At 47.9% G+C, this 21,389-nt stretch overlaps 1 protein-coding gene and 1 non-coding gene across 2 annotated transcripts; both read left to right on the top strand.

The window, feature by feature from the left end:
* Nucleotides 1–1,996: 1,996 nt before the first annotated feature.
* On the top strand, nucleotides 1,997–19,419 carry SFXN4 (sideroflexin 4). The gene is made up of 14 exons (XM_031461855.2): nucleotides 1,997–2,163; nucleotides 3,501–3,566; nucleotides 4,784–4,858; nucleotides 5,716–5,742; nucleotides 5,826–5,880; nucleotides 6,453–6,478; nucleotides 7,161–7,214; nucleotides 7,300–7,356; nucleotides 7,504–7,569; nucleotides 8,107–8,185; nucleotides 9,063–9,178; nucleotides 13,291–13,376; nucleotides 15,132–15,249; nucleotides 19,009–19,419. The coding sequence occupies exons 1-14, from the start codon at nucleotides 2,125–2,127 to the stop codon at nucleotides 19,084–19,086; spliced, it is 942 nt and encodes a 313-aa protein (XP_031317715.2). The 5' UTR covers nucleotides 1,997–2,124; the 3' UTR covers nucleotides 19,087–19,419.
* On the top strand, nucleotides 10,317–10,388 carry TRNAT-GGU (transfer RNA threonine (anticodon GGU)). The gene has a single exon. It is a non-coding gene; the product is annotated as a tRNA-Thr (tRNA).
* Nucleotides 19,420–21,389: the final 1,970 nt, after the last annotated feature.

Below are 21,389 nucleotides of genomic sequence, written 5' to 3'. Positions count from 1 at the left end.
CTACAAACATGAATGAGATGCTGGCTCCACATACAAGGAACTCAGTTTAGGGGACAAGAGAAATATGGGAGCATTTATTCATTATTTTAATAAATCCTGGTGTGCCTACCATATGCTAGGTGCTGTTTTGGAGGCACAAGAGTGAACAAAAACGAGAACATCCCTTTTTTCATGCACTTATGTTCTAGAGGGAGTAAACATAATAAAAATTCATAGAATGTTTGGAAGGACAGTAAAGTGGAGCAAAGGGCTAGGGTAGAGAATTGCAGGTGTTGTCAGGGAGTCAACCTCTCCAGGTCTGTTTTCTCATCTCTAAAATGAGGACTGTAATTGTACCTATCTCAGTGCCTTGACAGGCTTAAAAGAGATAAAATGTGTAGAAAGTGAGGGAGTTAGGGGGATAAATTTCTAGGCAAAGGTCCTGAGGCAAGACTGGACTTGGGGTGAGTGAAGAAGGGCCATGAGATGGGAGCCGTGAAGGAGGAGAATGGTATTGGGGAGCCCAGAGTGCTTTATGGGCAAGATAAGGATTTTGTATTCTATTCTGTGATGAGAAATAGCAAGGTTTTGAGAAGAGTTACATCAATTTGTTCTAAGAGGATCACGCTGGCTCCTTTGTTTAGACTGTAAGAGTCTGGAGAGGGAAGCAGAGAGGTCAGCTGTGCTGGATTTGTGACGTACTTGTGGGTAGAGCCAACAGGATAATATAGGTGTGCTAAATACTGTAGTACAGTAGATGCATTCCTGCCTGGGGCAGTGAGAACATTGGGCCAGAGTGAGGAGGGGGCGCCTTACCCAGCTGTGGGCATCAAGGAAGTCCTGGAAGAGGAGATGGAGTCTTGAAGGCTGTGGAAAAGTGAGCTATGTGAGGTGAGCAAAAGTGGGAGCCAAGAAGCCACATGGGCCTCAAGAAAACCATGAGTTGGTTTCCTGTTCCTGGAGGGCAAGGCCAGACAAGAGAAGGAATAGGCTTGCTCCTGTTAGTGGCCCAGGCGGAGCACTAACTATGGACTCCCGCACTGTTAGGGCTTTTATATGTTTTATCTTACTTAATCCACAACAAAAGCAAAATGGGTACGATTATTGCCCTCATTTTACAGATGAGAAAGTAGACTTAGATTTGACCAGGGTCACACAAAGTAATGGATGTTGCTGGGGCCCCAACCCAGGACCCCCGAGGACTCCCCTGAACACCGTAAACATCCACACATCCACACTGGCTTCCACAAACACAGAACCCCCTGGGGCTGGAGAAGGCAGGCAGGCAGGCACTTTTTTCCTCTACAAATGGGCCTTACTTGATCCAGTATCCAGAAGAAGAAACCGTATATTTGCCCCAGGGCTGGGGAAAAATTCTTAGGCTGAGACATTGTGCTTCCCGGGGTGACGGCGGGGCTCCTCACTTTAAAGTGCCCCAGGCTTGGTTTAATGCGCTGATGTCGACTTTTGAAAACTTTCAATCTTTTTAAAATAAAAGTCGCCACATTTTCATTTTTCACTGGGCCGAACAAATTATGTAGTGGGTCGTGACTGTCGCGGATCCTGTGTACGTTGGACTTTGGGTGCAACTGAAGGGATCTTCTAGGGTATGTCCAAAAGCCTGGGTGCTCCTGGGCCGGGGTTAGACGCCGCAGGAGCGCAGGGCTGTGGAAGGCAACACGCGCCAACGAGCGAGTCCTCGCGGTAGGTACCATGATCTGGGGCTTCTGATAGGTGACCCTTCCGGGCCTGGAGGCGACGGGGCTACCGGAAAGGGCGGAACAAGGTTGAGAGGACTTGGCCTGTGGGACACGGGGGCTCCCGGGAACAGCGGGCGCGCGGGGCCCGGGGCGGTGGCGCAGGGACACCAAGCAGGGAGCAGAGAGCAGCGTGCGTGCGGGGAGCCGGGAGCAGGAAGCCAGTAGCGGGAAGCCAGAAGCGGGAGCTGCGGGCGCTCTGGCCCTGGGAGCAGGGACAGGGGACGTGCGCGCCCGGGGCGGGGCTTGCCACGGGCTCCGCCTCCGCGCCTGGCCCGGCGGCCGCGGCCTCTCCTGGCTGCGCGTAGGTCCTGGGAAGAAGAGTCGGAGACGGAGGAGGAAGCGCGGGGCCGGGCGGCTCCAAGGGCGCAGTGGCGCCGCCGCCCGCATGGAGCCCAACGTGCGCTTCTGGATCACCGAACGCCAAGTACGGCCCGGGCCCGGCGCGGCTGGGGGTTGGGGAGGGCGTGGGCCGCGCGGCGTGGAGTCGGCGCTGGCCGCGGTGACCTTGGGCAGGCCACGTGGTCGCACCACCCGCCTTCCCATCTCAGACCTCGGGAGGGGACGGAGGGAAGCCCAAGCTTGCCCGAAGCCGACGGCCATGGCGGTTACCGTGCGTCGCCTCTGCCTCAGGCCTGGCTAGGGGAGGGTCGCACAGTGTCACCCTGCAATGGCACCGAGTCATTCCCCACCACTCAGTCGTCTGCCTTCTGCTGCCTACGCTGTTGCTGAGCAGCAGGTTGGAGAGGGAAAGGTCGTCCCAGGAGCCCCTCGCCTCCCAGAGTCTGTGGGCTCAGCCACCAGTGAGACAAACCGCCATCGAAAAGTAACACGGCCCCGCCTCCAGCCTGTAGCTGGAGCAGCGCTGTCCCATAGAAAGAGCGTGGGAGCCACGTAGGTAATTAAAATTTTTCTAGTAGCCACATTAAAAACGTGGCTTTTAAATTTTTGAATTTTACCAATATGTTGCATTTAGCCCAATAGATAAAAAATATTAACCTTCCACATGTAATCTATATAAACAATTATGAATGAGATATTTTACATCCTTTTCTGCAGGAAGTCTTCAAAATCCGGTGTGTGTTTCACACATACGGCACATCTGATTTGGCCTGGCCACATGTGGCTAATTGGACAGCACAATTCTAGAGCTTTCTCTTTCAGCGCTTACCTAAAGTAGAGCCTCACCCGGTTTTTTTACGTGGAAAGTTGAGAAAGGACAGGGAACTCAAGTTGTCCGGGCAGAGCCAGGCCTCAAAACTGGAACCACTGCAAAGTTTGGGGGCTTTTTGGAGCAAACCATGCCTCATTTCTCCACATGTGAGCCAAACTGCCTTTATTGAGCCTCACTGGGGTGACTGGTTCTTTGCGACTGGAGTTAAGCCTTATAACCATGCTAAGAGCCGGAAGAAACAGATGCTGAGAACTTTCTCGGTAGTTGCTTCAAGGTCGTATGTGAGATGTGAGCATAGGCTCATTTGTCCCCAAAGTTTGGACTTTAACCCTCAAGAGCAAATTGATATTGGAGTGGTCAAGAGCACAGGCCATTGGGTCATTTCCAGGCTGGGTTTCCTTGAGTACATTCATGAGCCCTTCTAAGCCTCAGTTTCCTCACCTGTCAGATGGGGATTTTGTAAGAATTCCAGGAGATGCTGCAAATAGAAGGCCCTATTAGGTTCTCAAAAATAATGGTAACTGTTATTATTACCACATATCTTTGTTTTTCTGCTGCCATTAACCTCTCTGGTGCTCTTACCCCTCAAGTCTTTTATTCAAAGAGTTCTTCTGTGGACAGAATTGTTGGATCCTACAAATTTGATTGTTTCAGTTGTAAGTATTTTCTTGTTTTCAGAAATAGTGCATTTCACATTGTATACTGACACATGAAAACTGTGTCCCTTTTGAAAGCAGTTGAAATGACAGAAACTGTATATATTGTTTTTATTCCTTCCAAATGAGCCTGTTGGATTGGAAAGGTGATATGTAAAAGTGGACACCCATTTAACAGGCAGTCCAAGACTTGGCCCAGGTGCTGGTGGTTCAAAAGTGATCAAAACAAGCCTCCTAGGTCATGGAGGATGGGACCTCGGGCTCTAGGGTAAAATGTAGCAGGGGATTGGGGGAGGTTGTTGAGGGAAGGCTGGGAGGGAGGGGCAGGGAGAGTGGACTGTAAGCAAAGCCCAGTGGGGGGAGAACATGTCACCTGGTCCCTGGGGCTTTTAATTCAGGGGAACCAGGCAGTTCTTGAAGGTCCTTGAATGTCACTTAGAGAAGGGGGGGTTCATACCTCACCTGCAGGGTGAGGTGGTGAGGTTTGATCCCCAGTACCTCCATTAAAGTAGTAGTAGTAGTAGTAGTAATAATAATAATAAAAAACCTAATTACCCCCCCAAAAAACAAAAATTTTTAAATTTAACAAAACTTTAAAAAAAAAGGAAACAAGATGCATATAGTGCAACATTTATACAAATTACAACATAAAAAACCGAAACTACATATTTGTTTATGGATACATGTATTCATGTATGTATAGATATAAACGATGATCTGGAAGTTTGTACCTTGAATTCATAATAGTGATTACCTCCCATAGAATGGGGAGGGAATTGAGACTGGAGGTAATGGACCTTTCTGGGAAAAAAATCAGAGGCAAATATAACTGAATATTCATGGTTGTTAATTCTGGGTGAGGGGATTATGAGTATATAATCATTCTTTGTATCTCCTGTATTTAATTTTTTTTTAAAGAAGAGAAGAGATAAGACTGAACTGATTAGATGTGGGGGTGAGTGAGAGAGAAGGGGCTTCCAGGTTTCTAACTTGTGTAACCAGGTGGATGGTGGTATCACTCATTCACTGAAATAGTGGACATCAGAGAAGAACAGTGCGGGGCGGGAAATGGCAGCACCAGTGGGGTAAGCTGCTGGAACTGTCTAAGAATTTGGGTGGTCTGAGTCTGAATGACATACAGGACTGTCTAATGGAATCTGTGGATAAATCTGAACAATGTTGAGATCATCGCTTGATTTCTTAATATCTGATTCCAGGAAAAAATAGAAAAATCGAGGCAACTATTGTTAACAAATGAAGATGCATCCAGGGGTGACTTGGAGGACAAAAGGGTATGTCTCCTGTGCCCAGGTGTGCCTGGCTCAAGGCTGGGTGTGGTTGCCTTCAGGTGATTCTGCTTGCATGGTCTCAAATCAGGTGGGATTTTGTCAGTAGGGTTAGCTTTTTAAGTATAGTTAGAATTCCTTCTGATAAACCAGATTAAAATTAGTAGGAATTGTATGAAGGAGAAAAAGCATAGGGTTCCTCCTGTGCAGCAGATACTAGTGGTCATTCCCTGTAGCAGATTCCTAGAGGCCCATGGCAAATTCCAGCATTCAGGCAGGCCTCCCAAGTCAGAATCGACTTCCTGTTAGAGGCCGTGTTCTGGGGCAGGGTTACAGTCCTGCCTAAGGACTTACACCAAGCATTTGTTATCTACCTTGCAGTGTATGGGGCTTTCCGGGGCCCACAATCATCAGTCCCATGAGGCAGCCTGCGGAAAGCTCACATGTTTAAGTTGGTTTTTCTAAGAACTTGCTGGGGCCTCTGGGCTCACAGCCTGGCTCTTTTGCAAGTGACTTGGCTAATGGCATGGTTTGCCACAGCCTGCTCTGCTCTGAGCCGGGGGAGGCTGGCTGCATTCAGGTCCTCACCTGAGTGACAAGTCAGGTGTTGGCCTTGAGTCCTCTCCAGGGTCAGAGACTAGGGGCTTTTTATAGTGTTCTGATCATTTTCATGTGGATCATCTCTTTGCTTCTGATTAGTTCATTTGTTCATTCATTCATTTGATTCATTTGTTTTGATTTGTTCGGTCCATGTGGTAGAAAACAGTTCGCTGCTTCACAAAGGTGGCACCAGAAATGAGAGGAGATGCTTTGGCTGCCAGGGCACCTTTAAAAAGGCTATCGCTTGTTTTTTTTCTCTTTAGATACAAGAAGCTTGGAAGAGAAGTCTCGTAAGTTTCATCCCTGTCCTAATTTTTAGCCTAAAATAACAAAATCAAACATCAGACTAAACTTCCTGTTTACCCTTCTGAAGTCAACAGTACATCCTGACAATAGCAAGCTGATTCCCGGTCCTTTTCGACCAGCAGGTGAGTTGACTCTAATTTTCACAAGTGGTTTGTAACCGTTTCAAACCTTTGCCTCCCTCTAGTCACGTGGTTGGTTCCCCGGGCAACCAGCCCCCTTCCTTAGGTGCTTTCCGAAAGTCACCTCCTGGACACTATCTCAGATGTGGCTGAAAGGGGCTTGTTATGAAGAATAAAAGATGCTCTTTTCACCTTATTACTCTTCTCATTTAGGAAATTCCAAGGTTTTTAGGCTCTCTGTGCCAGAACAGGGACAAAAAGCCAATATGCCTGTCTTATTATTAAGTCACAGCATCAGATGCATTGAATTCACGCAGAAGGATGAACCAGGACTTGGAACGAGTGATGGTTTACCTTCCGTGAGAGGGAGCCTGGTCAGGTCTTCCTCTACGGTGTTGATTTAGAGTTTTACCATATGCATATGGTTATTATTTTTATTAGGAAAAAAAAAAGAATGAGTGAAAAATACTCTTTGATGTCCGTGCCTTCAGTTGGCCAGAAAAGAGGTTTTGGGATGGGCGGTGCCCCTTTCTGGCCTCTCTGCGGTCACTGACCCTCTTCTTTTTTTTTGCCAGCTCTCCTGCCTTTCACGGCGCCCATGGTGAGTAAGCTACTGCTCACCGTTCAGAAGCCGGGGCTTTAGGAAGATGTCCACCCAGCTCCCAAGCTTGGTGGCTGGTGTCCTCCAGCTCTGGACCCCTGATAGCTGGTTATGGTTCCCCCATCTCTGACCCTGGTCTACTCCCCATCCCACCCCCACTTATCCAGCCAGGCACCTGGGCCTCTTGAGGGTCCACAGTGTCACAGGGTGATCCTTTCTTTGAACACCTACTGTGTGCAAGTCACTATGGAGAAGATGGATGAGTTAAGATGTGCTCCCTGGCATAGGCCCGTGTGATTGTCCATCACCTTCTCTCCCCAAGCCTCCCCCATCGTGCAGTCCCTCTCCTGGAACCCGAAATTGCTCCCAGCAAGGCCATCTGACCTTGGCTTTCACGAGGTGTTTTCACCAAGTGAGAACAGCCTCCACCCCATGCAAGTGCTGCTTCTCACCCCCTGCTCCATGGCACGGGGACCACTGTCAGGCGGCCGGGTGCTCTCAGTGCCTGTGGGTGCCCATCCAACATCTCATGTCCACCGACCACTAGCCCCCCGCATCCGCTCCTTCCCTTCCTTGCCCCAGCTCCTGAGGGCTCAGTTCTGCATCTCCCTGGGGAAGTTCTTTGCTCTACAGGCTCTCCCTCCCCCCAAACACTCACAGCTCTGCTTTCTTTCCTTTACAGGTGTTTTTGTCAGTGCTGCCAGTAAAAAATCTAAAGTCCATGATTTTACCGCAGGTAGCAGTTCCTCCCATTTCATGATCACTGTATTTTATTGTGCTTAAAACCAAAATGTGATGTATTAGCCTCTGTCTTCCTGCAGGTTTCCTTCTACACCTACAGTACAGTCTTCAGCATCGTCAATGGAAACGCAAGTTACGTGAGTATCACGAGGCCCAGGGGGCTGCAATTTTGTATTATTTCTTTTGGAGTTGGTGTGTGTGTGTGTGTGTGTGCATTTGTTTTAATTATCTTTTCTGGGTAAAACTGTGGTATTTGCTAAATATGAACTTTTGTTTTTCCCTAGAATCGTCGCCCCTATGAGAGTATATTACTTGGGGCAGGAGTAATCACTTCCTCTACCTTTTTTGGAGTATGTATTTTAAAAATATGTCGAATTTTTGTATTTCTCAGAATCATAATTTTATGTTCTACCTCAACTTAGAAAGCATGATTACGACATAAAGAAGGAAATATGTCATCTGGAATCCTATCACTCCCAAATTATCATCTGATTTTTCCGAGTTTCTAGGCATATGCTCAGTACTGTTATCTTTTTAAAAAAATAATTCATGCTGTATGAACATGTTATACACATTATATATTGCTTTAGATGTCAGGACGCTGTTATGGTTGAAAATGTAGACTTTAGAGTCTGATAAGTCTGGGTTCACATCTTGGCTCAAATCCTTAACGACTTAGTGACTCTGGAAAAGTTCTGCAGCCCGAGCCTCCGTGTATTTCTCTAATGATCAGGGAGAACGAGAATGAAAATGAAAAATACACGGAGGGCACTTGCTGGGGTCTGACCTGTAATGGGAACTAAGTTGACGCTAGCTCCCTGCTGTCACATGTGTTCAGCTGAGTTTTTGGTCCTGTGCAACAGTGATTTTTGTCTCTTATTTTCTAGTTATTACCTCGTTTGCTGCAAGTAAAGTTTTCACTGAGTAGCATTTTGAGCAGAAATGTCTTTCCTGTCGTCATGCTCGGTAAGCAGGGAGCCTGCCGCCTTTGTGGATGAACACAAACCTGGAAACACACATTACATTTTAAAGACTCTCTGTACAAGCCTTCTTCATGTCTTACTTCACTTGATCCTGACAACTCATGGGCGGATAATATTATTATTCCCATTTACAAATGAGGAGACTGAGGCAGGGGGAGGTTAAGGAACTTTCCTGGGGTGACGCAGGGAGGAAGTGGTGGTATAGGGGACTCCAACCCAGTGGTCTGACTCCAAGGGAGTGACAGACGTATTAACCAACCCTTTTAAGTTTGCCAGCCTGCAAGTTCACGCGTTCACACTCCACATTTGGGTTTGGGAATCAGAGCAGCTTGAAGGGTTGGCAGAATTATGTCAGTGGTAACACTGGGAAATTATGTTACAGAAACCTCGTCTAACCAGCTGAAGCCAAGAAGGCAGGCATATTTCAAGGACCTTGGTTTCTCTGGGAATCCTGCCAGGGGTGTTGGAACCTGGTGCTGGGTGGTAGTCAGGACTCAAGACTGAGAGGCCAGTGGGGAGGGTACAGCTCAGTGTTATGCTGTGCTAGTGCTAGAACCCATGAGGTCCTGGGTTCAATCCCAGTACCTCCATTAAAAATGAATAAATAAATAAACCTGATTACCTCCCCCATCAATCAATCAATCAATCAATAAAAATTAAAAAAAAAAAAAAAAGACTGAGAGGCCAGAAGCTCTGACCCTACTCCTCAGCCCAGGGGAGAGCTCGGGTGGCCCAGCACCTGTCAGGTGAGCACCTGGGGACCAGGAGGCACAGCTGTCAAAGAAAGAGGCACGACACTTGGAAAGATGTTCCTCCACTGGACTGACGCTTATCCCTCTGTGTCGTCTTTCCACCCACAGCCCAACTCAGTGGAATGAACGTGATTGCCTCCCGAAGTCTGGAGCCCATGCGAGGGATTGAGGTCATGGACAAGGACGGCAACGTCATAGGCTATTCCAGAAAAGCTGGGACCAAGGTAGGGGGACACGACGGAGCCGTGAGCTGTTTGCCTTTTGGGCAAAGAATTGCATTTTCTGTTTGAGAGCTGGTCACAAATTCATGTCTCCCTTCATCCTTTTCTTATCTGTCTTCCCTCACTATGCTGAGAGAGAGATTCTACATTTTGTGCCCTGATGTTTAAAAGGCGACGCGTTAGTCTGGGTTCCCAAGAAAAAAAGAATCGACAGAAATAAACAAGTTCATATTGTACAGCACAGGGACCTATATTCAAATATCTTGTAGTAACTTATGGTGAAAAAGAACATGAAGACGAATATGTGTGTGTTCGTGTATGACTGAAGCATTATGCTGTACACCAGAAACTGACACATGTTAAACTGACTACACTTCAATGAAAATATATATACAGAAAAAAAAAACAAACAAACAGGCTATCTGCCTATTTGCCTATCACCTACATACATTTCCAATAATTGGCTCACACAGTTGTAGCACCAGGAATATGTAGGGCAGGCCTACAAGCTGGAAACTCAGGGGCTGAGAATTTCTTCTTTGGGAAACTTCAGATTTGCTCTGAACACTTTCCAACCCAATTGGATGAGGTCCATCCACACTGTGGAGAGTAATCAATCTCCTTTACTTAAATTCTACGGGTTGTAGATGTTAATCACATCCACAGCACACCCCTACCACAACACCTCGATTCGTGTTTGATTAAATAACTGGGAATTACAGGTGGACCCATAAGACTGACCATCACAGATGGGCATCCGCCAAACACTAGCCCTTCTTTGAGTGTGAGGTCTTGTCCTTCAAGCTCAGCACCCGCCCTCCCAGCCTGCTCTGTGCTCGTGGAAGTCAGTGGACACCCTCTCTGGGTTTAAGAGAAGCCTCCCTCCCCACCTCCCGGCAGATTTCCTTAGAGTCTTCATCTTTAAGGACCAATTTGCTGTCAAGGATGGCCTGAGGAAATCCAACACTCTGACCTACAACTCTTCTAAAAAGCCTCGCATTTTAAGAATTTTTATTGTTAAATAGTTTGTTCTTTTGCTCCATTCAATATAATAGCTTCTGTCTGCATTCAGCTCAGAGAACTTGCACTAACCTGTGGTTTCATTTTGAGTATAAACTTAAAAAATACCTTTTCGGGGGTGGGGGATATAGCTCAGTGGTAGAGTGCGTGCTTGGTGTGCATGAGGTCCTGGGTTCGATCCCCAGTGCCTCTGTTAAGGGGGAAAAATACCTTTTAAGCAAATGAGATCTTTTTTGGTCTCTGTGAAGTGATTTTAGCTAAAGAATTGTAACATGAGGCAATTGTTTGCAAAGTATAGAGAGTAGTTGGGTCTCTCACTGTGTCCTCGGTCAGGGGGCCTCTCTGAGCCAACTGGACCTCCTGCCCAGCCTGTCGGTGGAAGAGGAGGTCAGAAAAGATGGCTTCTCATTCAGTCCATAAATCTGTCGTTATTGGGCTCATGAAATATGTTACTGTAAATCCTATCACTGATTTACAAAGTTGAATTATAAACCATCAGATACATGCTACAAGTATTTCCACTAGTGCATCTAATAGCATGTCTGGAAATAGTGGCCACCTCAGTGAATTACAATAAGGACATGAAAATTGCAAGTCACAAGGAGAGAAATTACTGCCAGAAATGAAATACCTCGTTTTTGAAATGAAGGTCCTGTGCCTAAGAATATGCCCTAAAGAGACATTTTCTAACACTTTTATTGAGGAGGAATTTACATGCTATAAAATTAATTGGAAGAGTATAGTTTGATGAATTTCAGTAAATTTAAACAGTTGTACAAACATCACCACAGTCCAATTTTAGAACACTTCATCCCCTGTGCCCATTTACAGTCACACCCCTTCCCACCCCCAGCCTCAGGGAAACGCTGGTCTGCTTTATGTCTTCATAGGTTTGCCTTTCCTAGAAATTTCCTACAGATATATCATACAATATTTTTGGGTCTGGCTTCTTCGACTTTTGAGGTTCATCCATCTTTTAATGTGTCAGTAGTGTGCTGTGTGGCTTAGAGTCGCTGAGCAGTGTTCCGTCGTATGGATGGACCACATTTTGCTTGTTCACTCCCCTGGCGATGGACATTTGGACTGTGTCCGGTTTTCGGTTGTTATGCGTAGTGCTGCTCTGAACGCTCATGGACAACTCTGTGTGTGGAGGAATGTTTGCATTTCTCTTTAACTCAATTTTAACTGCAAGGCATAAATATGCCAAAGAGAACAGTGAGAGCGAATGTTTACTCCACAAGTTGTTCCACAGCACCTCCGCCCACCAGGCGCTGTGCTGGGCTCTGGTGACCCAAGCCCTCACCAGTCAGAATGCCTTCTCCCCAGGAGCTGCAGGGAGGTGGCCTCGGCCCCGCTGGCTCTCCAGTTCTCTATCCCATCTCGTCCACAGGAGTGTCGTTTTTTGCATGAAGGCCAATTTAGGGTAAAAGAAAGGTTTGATGATCTGCTTAAAAAAAAATTTATCTTTCTCTTAAGAATAAAGTGACTGCGACCATGCGTAAGCATTAGCATTCTTTTATCATTTCCCTGTTGCCGGAAGATTTTTCTTTGGCTAAAATTTCAGAAACTACGTAACCAGCGATATCTGATTGTAATAGGGCACCTTTGATCAGATTTCAGGAGCCTCATCCACATCGTTTTCCTTTGACTGGCCTTGTCAGCCCGTCAGTTGCAAACTGTCACACGCGTCTCCCCGGGCCTCCTCATGATCGGTGTCCAGTCTGGAATGTTTTCTCTTTCCACACGAGACAAATGGAGAGAGTCTGGCCTCGTCCACTGATGTCAAAACACGCTACACTCTGCAGCCACTTTTTTGTTTTTAAAGAAGTGAAAGCTTCTCAGCTCACTTCTTTTTATTTTTTATTTTTTTGGGAGGTAGGGGGAGGTAATTAGGTTATTTATTTATTTATTTATTATTTTTTTGATGGAGGAACTGGGGATTAAGCTCAGGACCTTGATGCAGGCTACGCACTCACTCTACCACCAAGCTACACCCTCCCACTCCCTGCAGCCAGTTTTCTCTTCCTGGAGTCAAGCGACTTTATTTTACATTCCTGAAAGTTTATTTTGAAAGCCACCCTCCTTGGCGCCCTCTGTCCTCCTGAGGAAAGGGCAATCCCGCAGAGGATGGGGGAGCTGAGCCTTAGTGTCCTAAGCAGAGAATAGGGTACCGGGCACAGCAGAGGAGCCAGGAAGTAGGGTGTAGCCATGGAGTCATGGGAGGCCGGAAGTGCAAGGAACAGAGTTCAGGGGAGGGAATGGTGGAGTGACTGCCTAGTCATCTCGTGCTGGGTGGTGCCGTGTGTGCAGTTAGTTGTGTCTTATTGGGGGTTGAGTTCTGAAGTTGCATGTGAGTGTCATCTGTAGTCAAAATTTCCCTTGAATGTCTCTTACATTGCCCTTGAGTATACATGATTTTGTGCATATAACCCATACTGTAAATTACATCTTTAAACGTTCAACATAGAGAGTAATGTACATTATTTAAAAATGACAAAATGTTATAAACTATACGTGCATGTTTGTGCAAAAGAAAATTTTATAGCATACTTTTAACTACACAAGGAAAAGATGGGCACATACAGGTAGACTCATGCAAGTTACGTGTGAGTGTGTTGCCTCGCCAGTGCACTCGGAGCTGGACGTTTGGAGGATTCCTTCACTAGAAGGGGTGGGAATAACTGGGGAGTTGCTCAGGAGAGGAAGGCCAGTGGCAGAGTCCTGGACTGAAAGGAAAACATGGAGTGGTCCTCGGTGGCAAATCAGTATTTCCACCAAAGGGGCTGCCATTTGGTTCTAAGTAAGGATTTGTCTGCAAGCTGCCTTTGCTTGTGCTTAGTGAGTATCTTATTTGGGGTGGCTGGTGGAAATGATGGAGACCTTGTAGAGTCAGAGGAGGTAAATTTCGTCTCTGGTTACTCCGGGCACCAACCCCGGGCATCCGTGTCAGCTGCTGGCTCCACCTCTTTGCACCGGCATTATTTTTCTAAGCAAGAAGGGAGAGTAGTGGTTTACTGGTCTCTGTCATGAGTTGCAAGATCCCTGGAAATCCTCTCACTCCATGTGCTAAGCTGCTCTCTTTTCATTTCCACCAGGCTGTTAAAGATACAGCAACATCCAGAGTTGTGCTGTTTGGGACCTCAGCTTTTATCCCCGAAATCTTCTCATACTTCTTTAAAAGGTAAGAGGTACGCTCATCTCCCTGAGTAGGAATAAACATTTTGATAGTCAAAGTCCATATAAAACTTGTCAAATCCTGAATCTGGTGGGAAGGGTGGGAAGAAGTTGCTTCAGGAATCTTCCAACTGCTCTTCATCACAGGTAAGACAGTAGGATTGATTTAGGGCAGCTATGGAAATCTTGATTTGTATATTCCAGTGACCCTGGAATCTCGCCCAGGCCCTGTCCTCAGTGACTTCTGCTCCTGGGGCGTGTCCCGGCACCTGCTGAGGCTTGTCTCCTCACTTCTACAATGCTGAGTTTGGATGATTTGCAGGCTCTCCCACCTCTGATATGCTGTGAATATTGCTCAAGCCTCTTTTCTGCCTTCCAAACATGTGTTAAATTAGCTCAGTTGGTCCAGAATCAGTGGACTGCCATCCCTTTTGAGAAGTGAGGAATGACCTATTAGAAGGAGAGCCTGAGGATCAACCAGTATGAGACGCCCCACTGCAGTAAGTAGCTTAGAGCAGAAGGGAGATGCATTGATTTAGATCCTGGGAATGGGCAGAAGCGTAGCCTATGGCAACTGACCAGAGACTCTCGTGCAGGACAGTTTTCTCTTTCGTGGGAGTTGTCTTCCGTCTCTCCTGCCACACATTGGCTCCTTTGTTTTGATGAGGGACATGACTGCTGCCATCTCCCAGCTCATATCCTCACAGTGTCCTGATGAGAAAGGAAAACAGCAAACCCCAGGGGCTGGGGAGACAGAGAATGTCTTCCACTGAGTTCATAAACTCCTGGGGAAGGATTCTTTTGGCCCAAGTGGGGTCAACTTGCTTGGTGCTGAACCAGCCGGCTCTGTCCAGGGTGCCGAGCTAGCAAGCTTCCACTAGGACCACATAAGGAGTGCATTTCAGGACGTAGCAGTGTCCTGGACAGAATCAACAGTTACTTCCCATGGTCAATCCAGCTGGATGGGTGTGAGGACTTCTGCTGTGTCAGGGTCTTCCTGAAGCTCTCTGGCTGTCCTTAGAGTGGGGGCTTCTGGGAGAGCTGGAGCCTTCCAGTTTGTCCCCTGAGGCCTATCCGTTGGCACCAGCTGCCTGGTGGGAAGAGATGGTCTTCATTTCCCGGTGGGCCTCGGGGTGCCTGGAAGGACCTCGTGCCAGCCCACAGCCATGAAACGTAGCCAGGCTAGGAAGACCTCAGTGGCTCTTCTAACTCACCTCTTCCATTTTGTATCTGAAAAAACTCAAAGCTATGAAGGGGAAAGTGATTTTCCCAAGAGCACACAGTCTGTCAGTGGCTGAGCCCTAACCAGACCCCAGGACCCCAGGTCTCTGACTCGGAGGCTGAGGTTCTTTGCACCTTCCCACACTGTCAAAGGGTCAGAATGTCACATCCATGTCCACGTGGCCCAGGGGAGAGCACAGGCTCTAGAATCTGACCTCTCACATTTGAGAGTTGGCAGATTTTAGGTAAGTGACTTACCCGGCCAGTGGCTTCATTCTCCTGTTCCTGTGAAGGAGTGATGATAACACAGGCCTCACAGGGTCTTCGGGGGTCAAATGAGCAAATGAATGTGAAGTGCTTAACCCCGAGCCTGACGCATAGTGGGTGTTCCGTCCATGCAGCCACTCGTATTGCCTGTTTGTGGGGCCAGTGGGAACCGAGGCAGGGCCTGCAGCGGCTCCCAAGACAGTTGGCCACCATTCGAGCAGAGGGCCAGCCTCTAAAAAAAGCCCTGTAACCCCTGTAACTTTGCCTCTTCCAGGAGCCAGTTTTTCCTGCGGTATCCGTGGTCATTGTGGTCCTTAAAGTTTTCTTGTACTGTCCTTGTAATGGGACTGATGGTGCCGGTTTCTTTCAGCATATTCCCACAGATTGGACGGGTAAGTGACCCCTTGGACTTCCTCTCAAAAAAGAAAAAAACAACCCAAAAAACTATTTCTTCCCCTTGTTATCGGAGTGAAATAAATTATTCTCTGAAAAAAATCTGTGAAGTTTACGAAAGTATAAGACATTTGCACATAATCCCATTCCCCAGAAGACTTGTCCAGCTTTGGATACTGTTTTTCTTAATGGTATATCAGAAGCATTTTTCTGGGACGTTAGAAAAAAAAAAAAACTTTGAGGTATTTTATAATCTGTAGCGACGCCCCACCCAGTGGGACTTTGTGCAGTGTTCTGTATCTGTGCTGTCCAATATGGTAGCTGCTCATGACGTGTGGCTGTTGAAACGTGGCTAGTGTGACTGAGGAACTGGATTTTTAATCTGGTTTAATTTTGTTTTGTCCTGGGGGGGAGATAATTAGGTTTATTTATTTATTTTAATGGAGGTACTGGGAACTGAACCCAGGACCCCGTGCACGCTAAGCACACACTCTACCACTGAGCTATGCATTCCCCGCTAGTTTAGTTTTATTTTAACTTACGTGCTCACATGCAGCTAGTGGCTACTGTTCCAGACAGCGCAGTTCTGTGGACCAGGATACATGATGATCTATGACAAGTCTGACTGCCTGGACTCAAGTTCCCAGTTCCTCCACGACCATAGTCAGTTTGCTTAAACTCTCTGATGCTCAGTTTCTATGAAAGACAGATGAAGATCACAGTACCTCGGCAAAACCTTGTTGCTGGTATCAAGGACGTTTTTAGTGTAAGATATTATCGATTTCTGGCATTTCTTGGCTGAAAATTTCAAATGTTTGTTGCTGTCACTGAAGTTAAAAAATCACTCATGTCCTCAAAAGCATTTGTATTTATGGAATGATCTTGTTCGAAACCCAAGTTGTAAGTTTAGGTTTATAGAGTCATTAATGCTGGCAACCTTAACAGCACATAACATAGAAGTTTTTAATTTTTTCAGATGGTTGCTATACTCGCTATGAGGTCGGTAAAGGTTGGAGAGGTGGGCGTAAGGGGTACACAGAGCCCAGGAACTGACCAGGCTGAGAGTGGAGCAGGGGGCTTCAGGGGATCCAAGGAAAGGAATCTTTGGGAGCTCCCTTCACTGGCGTTGGGGTGTCAGAATCCAGAATCGGCGAGTTTGTTGTTGGATAACCAGGCTCTCCTTCCACTTGCTTTGTATGGATTAAAGTTACGATGTGTAGTGGGATTCATTTTTCCGGGGTCAGGAGTAACTTGGTTTTGCTCCTCGGCCAGTGGCCTCTTTCTATGGCTGGGGCCCTTGTGGGTACGTGGTCACCCTCAAGAAGCTGGGCCCGGGACAGCGTGTCAGCAGTCAGCCTTCACCACTGCCATTCTGTGCCCCACATCCCGATGCCACTCCCTGGCCTTCTGGAGTCAGACGGCTGCTAACTTAAGTTACATGGCTGAATGGGCGTGCTCGGGTCCTCGGGCCAGTGAGGGAACTGTAGCCGCAGTGGGATTGTGGTGGAGCCCGGGTGGGGCGGGGTGCACTGGGGAGGGGCAGCGTGGGCAGAGGGAACAGCCGGGACACAGGCATGGAGGTCTCTGGCGTGGCCCACCTGGGACACTCCGAGGGGTTGCAGGTGGCTGGAGTGTGTGGGAGAGGAAGCTTCAGGGTATTCCCACTTACAACAAGTGAGGCTCCTGTGTTATCCAGTCCCTTCTGTGTCCTGGGCAGTTGTCCTCAGAAGTACCCTTCAAGGTAGTTTGTATTCCCATTTTGCAGATGGAGAGCCTGAGGCTCAGGGGAAATGTGAAATTCCCTGATAGGTTATTCAGCTACGGTAGGCAGGGCAGGTTTGCTGGTTCTGGCCAGATGATGAAAAGCCTCACCAGCCCCACAAGGTGATGGAACTTTATCCTGGGGGCAGCGGGGCGAGTGGCTTAGCAGGCTGTACTTTAGGAATGTTACTCTGGACCCCACACTGTGGGTGGAGATGGTTGGGAGGCTGTAAAATTATGCCCACAGCAGGGTGAAGGGGGCTCAGAGCAGACCCGTGGTAGTAGGTTGGAGAGAAATACTTCAGTTGGGTAAGTCAGAACTTCTGAGCAGATTAGGGGTGAAAGCGTTGCAGAGAAGGGGACCTTGGGGCACCCAGATTTCTGGCTCAGGCATGACGCCAAGAGCCAGGACCGAGAACTAGGATTGCGTCTGGTTGTAACAGATCCAGAAAGTGCCTCGAACAAGGGGGATGTTTATGTCTCATTCACATGAAGTGAGGGGTGGCCAGGCCAGGTAAGACACCCGTGTGTCATGAAGTCCTCTGGAACCTGGGCTCCTTCCAGCTCAGCACGCCGCCCACCCTGGGGTTGGCCCTCATCCTTAGGGAGCAAGATGACACCACTCTCATTCTACACAGTCACCTGGCGTGTCGGCTTTCATCACCTTGACAGAACTGAGTCATGTGCAGGGGAAGCTAGGAAATAAGGTCTTTCTTCTGGACCTATTTAAAGTTCTGCTGCTGTGGAAGCAAAGAGCAGATGTTGGGGGCGGGTGGCAGTTTCTGCCACGGGCTTTAGCGGGAAGGGTAACATGGTATGGAAATGACTCTCACGTGACAGAAAGTGAACATGACTGAAAGGCTATGGGGAGATTATGGAAGGAAGAGAATTTCTAACTGATCCAGGAAGGCTGCATGGAAGAGGTAGGCTTTGGATATGGATGGATTTGAACAGGCAGAGATGGGGAAGGAAAGGGCATTCCCAGTGCAGGGAGCAGGAGGGCTGAGGAGTCCAGTGTACCTGGACACACGTGGCTGAACGTGACTGACAGGATGCTTGGGGCAGGTGGCAGGGCCTGCACTGCTAGGCCGAGGAAGCAGACCCTACTCCAAAGGCAGCAGGTGGTTTGTGCAAGTCTTAATGGGTGCAGGGCTCTTAGAGGCCAGAGAGGAGGCAGGAAATGGAGTCCATCTACCCTCGAGATACCTCCAGCCCCCGCCAAGCAAGTCTTGGCATTTGCTGGGCTTTTAAAATACCTTGTTACTCCATGGTGGGCATGGAAGCGGCTGAATGGTGGGCCTGGGCTAAGTGGAGCCCCACTTGCCTGTCCTGCCTGGGGTGGCTTGCAGAGAGAGCCCCAGGCTGGGAGTGATTCTCTGCCCTGGGGCACCTCCTCAGACATTGCATGGGGTGCAGCGAATTTCAGGTCTGGAACCTCAAGGACCCCAACGAGGAAACTTGTCCTTCCCGAAGCTCCTTTTCCATTAGCCACCTCTGCTTGCCAGTGTCAGCTGGTACTTCTGCCACCCTGCTAGCCTAGAAATGTGGCATGGTATTTCAGGATTGTTGTTAATTTTGTCAGGTGTGATAATAGCATGTAGTTGGGTGACAGAGGCTTTATCATTTGGAATTTCATACTGAAGTCTTTGTAGATGAAATACTGATACACCTGAGAATTGCCTTAAAATACTCCAGAAAATACCCCACAACTCGGTATGGGAGATGCTTGATGAAATAAGATCGGCAGACTGTTAATAGTTAAAGCTGAGTGATGAGTATATGAGGATTCACTATATGTTTTTGGCATTTGTTTACATTTGAAATTTTCCATGGAAAAGTTTTTAAGAAGTTAATGTTTTTTGCTATAGATTAGACATCACTGAAAAAGTTAGAATGTGAAATAGATGCTTTCTGAAAAAAAGATTTTTTTTAACTTGACTTCTAAGGCAAGAAAACTTTCTTAATATGAATGTTAAGAATTTAACTTTGTTTTTCAGATACAGTGCAGTGAGCTGGAAAAGGAAATTCAATCTGCAACAGAAGAAACAGAACTCTTCTATAACAGAGGGGTGTAGGGGTGAGTTTTAGGTGAATCTGTTTGGTTCCTGCAGTGAAAACCTTCCTCCTAAGGTTTCAGTTTCAGGAACTCTGCCAGAGGTGAACTGGGAATCCCAGAGGTGTCCGCGGTGACAGGAAAGCTTATGATTACACCTGCCGAGACGATTTTGAAGTTGGTCGTGCCCAGTGTTAAACAAGCCTGGATAGAAGAAGAAAAATGGGGGTCTGTCCTGTCTGACCCACCCCGTGGGGCTGCTGAGGGGATGTGTGATGTAAGATCAAGTGTTCTGTTTGTTCGTCATCCTGTGAAAGGATACTGCGAAATTGCTAATAAACTTGTCTGAAGTTGAGTAGTTGAAAACGAAGGACAAATGTCCACCACGCCCACGTGGCACAGGGACTAAGCTGATGCCCCACCTCAGGGTGCACGTGTAGTGAGCCGGTGAAGGCCTTCAGCCCCCAAAACAATCCCGTTTCCTGCCTCAGCTTCTTCCTGTCCTGGAAACAGCTGAAGATCTTTGCCAGCTCCTTCTTCCTCTTCAATGGCCAGTGACCCTGTCTTCTCTGCACAGTGAAAACCAAGGCTGTCACCCTCCTGGCAGCAAACCTGCCAACCTCCTTTCTCCGAGGTCGGCTTGCCCGACCCTCCCTGTTTCTTTTGGACCTTCTCTGCAGCTGCCACTGTCCCTCTGGCTCCAGCCTCAATTCTCTGCTCCTTCCCAGTACCCTTTAAACTGCTTGAGTCACCTGCCTCATGAAAAAAGCAAACCCCCCGCCTTTGTAGCCAAACATTTTCAGAGGTTTCTATCCTGTTTCCATCCCACCTTCCACTAAGACTGCTGCCATCCATGCCCGCCCCTCCCCACCGCAAATCCTCTTCATACGGCCATGCTGCCGGCTGCGCAGGCCTGTCGTGGGCCTTGCTCTCCCTGGAGCAGCAGGCCCACGTCCAGCTGCCCCTTGCACTCTGCCATTTGGATGTCCACTTGAGACCACCTTTCCCTCCCACTCTCAGGAGGTGGTACCACCACTTCCCCAGTTTCATCACTCAGGACCACTAGCATCACCCTTACCCTGCCCTCCCCCATCCCATTCAACAGACTCAGCCCAACGGTGTTAATTTAAGTCTCTAGACCTCACCCCTCTGCATCCACTGCTCCCACCCCAGCTCGGTCCAGCAGCATCCCCCACTGGTATCACTCATCTTACCTGCTGTCTGGCTGCCTCCAGTCTACCTCCAGCCTGCTCTTCTGAAGCACACCTGCTCAAAAGCCTTCAGTGGCCTCCCAATGCATCAGGATCAAGTCCAGATTTCTTGCCGTGGCAGGCTGGAGCCTTTACCTTATTCATCGCTTGCCACTTCCTCTCCTCACTCTGGACCAACATCCAGTTCGTCAGATGTGCTGTGGTCTCTCTTCCTTGGGCCTTCCCACAAGCCGTCCCCTCTGCTCTGGGCTAACGCCTGCCTATGCTTCAGGTCTGACTTGGATGTCAATCACTCTTCTCCAGGAAGCCTTCCAGGAGTCACCATACAGAATTAGGCGCCCTCTGCTGCAGCACTCATACCATGCCTGGCACTTGCCACACTGCAGTGCGTTGGCCTGTTTGCTGACCTTATGCCCCCCCAAGACTGTGCACCTTGAGAGCAGGAAGCAGCATCCTGTGCATCAAGGAAGCCCCAGAAGACACTGTGCACGGCATAGAGTAGGTACCCAAACATTTGCGCACCGGAGGACGGTCTCCATCACATCCTGCCCCAGGTCATCTGAGAAATAACCTGTGTTGTTCAGTTTTCCCTAGGTCACAATGACAGTTATCTCCAAATTTGGTAGAAGATGTTTCACAGCAGCCTAAAAGGATAAAAATCTGTGAGAATGAGCTACCAGTCGGCTCCATGTAGCCACAGGCTTATACTAAACAAAAAACAAAATGTGCAAAGGCTCCAGGTGGAGGTTTAGCCACTAACAGATGACAGAGGAGTAATCTAAGAGCATCTTTTTGAAGAAAACGCTTCACCATTAAAGTCAGCTCCAGAAGTGGGGATGGAAGAGGCTGGGCAGGGGAGGAGGGCCAAGCCAATGCAAGGAGCTGGACTGCTTAACCTTCAAATAGGTCTTGGGGTAACTCCCCAGTGGTTCTGCAGTTGACAAAAAGGGTTTTTTTCTTTTTTCATTTGGAGTGGGGAGAATTAGAGAAAGAGGGCACAATTCTTCATCTGCCTAAAACTGTTGAGTATCAAAATATTTCCATTTTATTTTTGTATCATAAATTTCTAATTTTAACAACTTTGATCATTAGCTAATAAAGTAATACAAAAAAA

The sequence above is a fragment of the Camelus dromedarius genome, chromosome 8, assembly GCF_036321535.1.
Source record: "Camelus dromedarius isolate mCamDro1 chromosome 8, mCamDro1.pat, whole genome shotgun sequence".
NCBI classification, from domain to species: Eukaryota; Metazoa; Chordata; class Mammalia; order Artiodactyla; family Camelidae; genus Camelus; species Camelus dromedarius.
The sequence above is the reverse complement of the archived record's forward strand: the minus strand, read 5'-3'. Positions and strand labels throughout refer to the sequence as shown.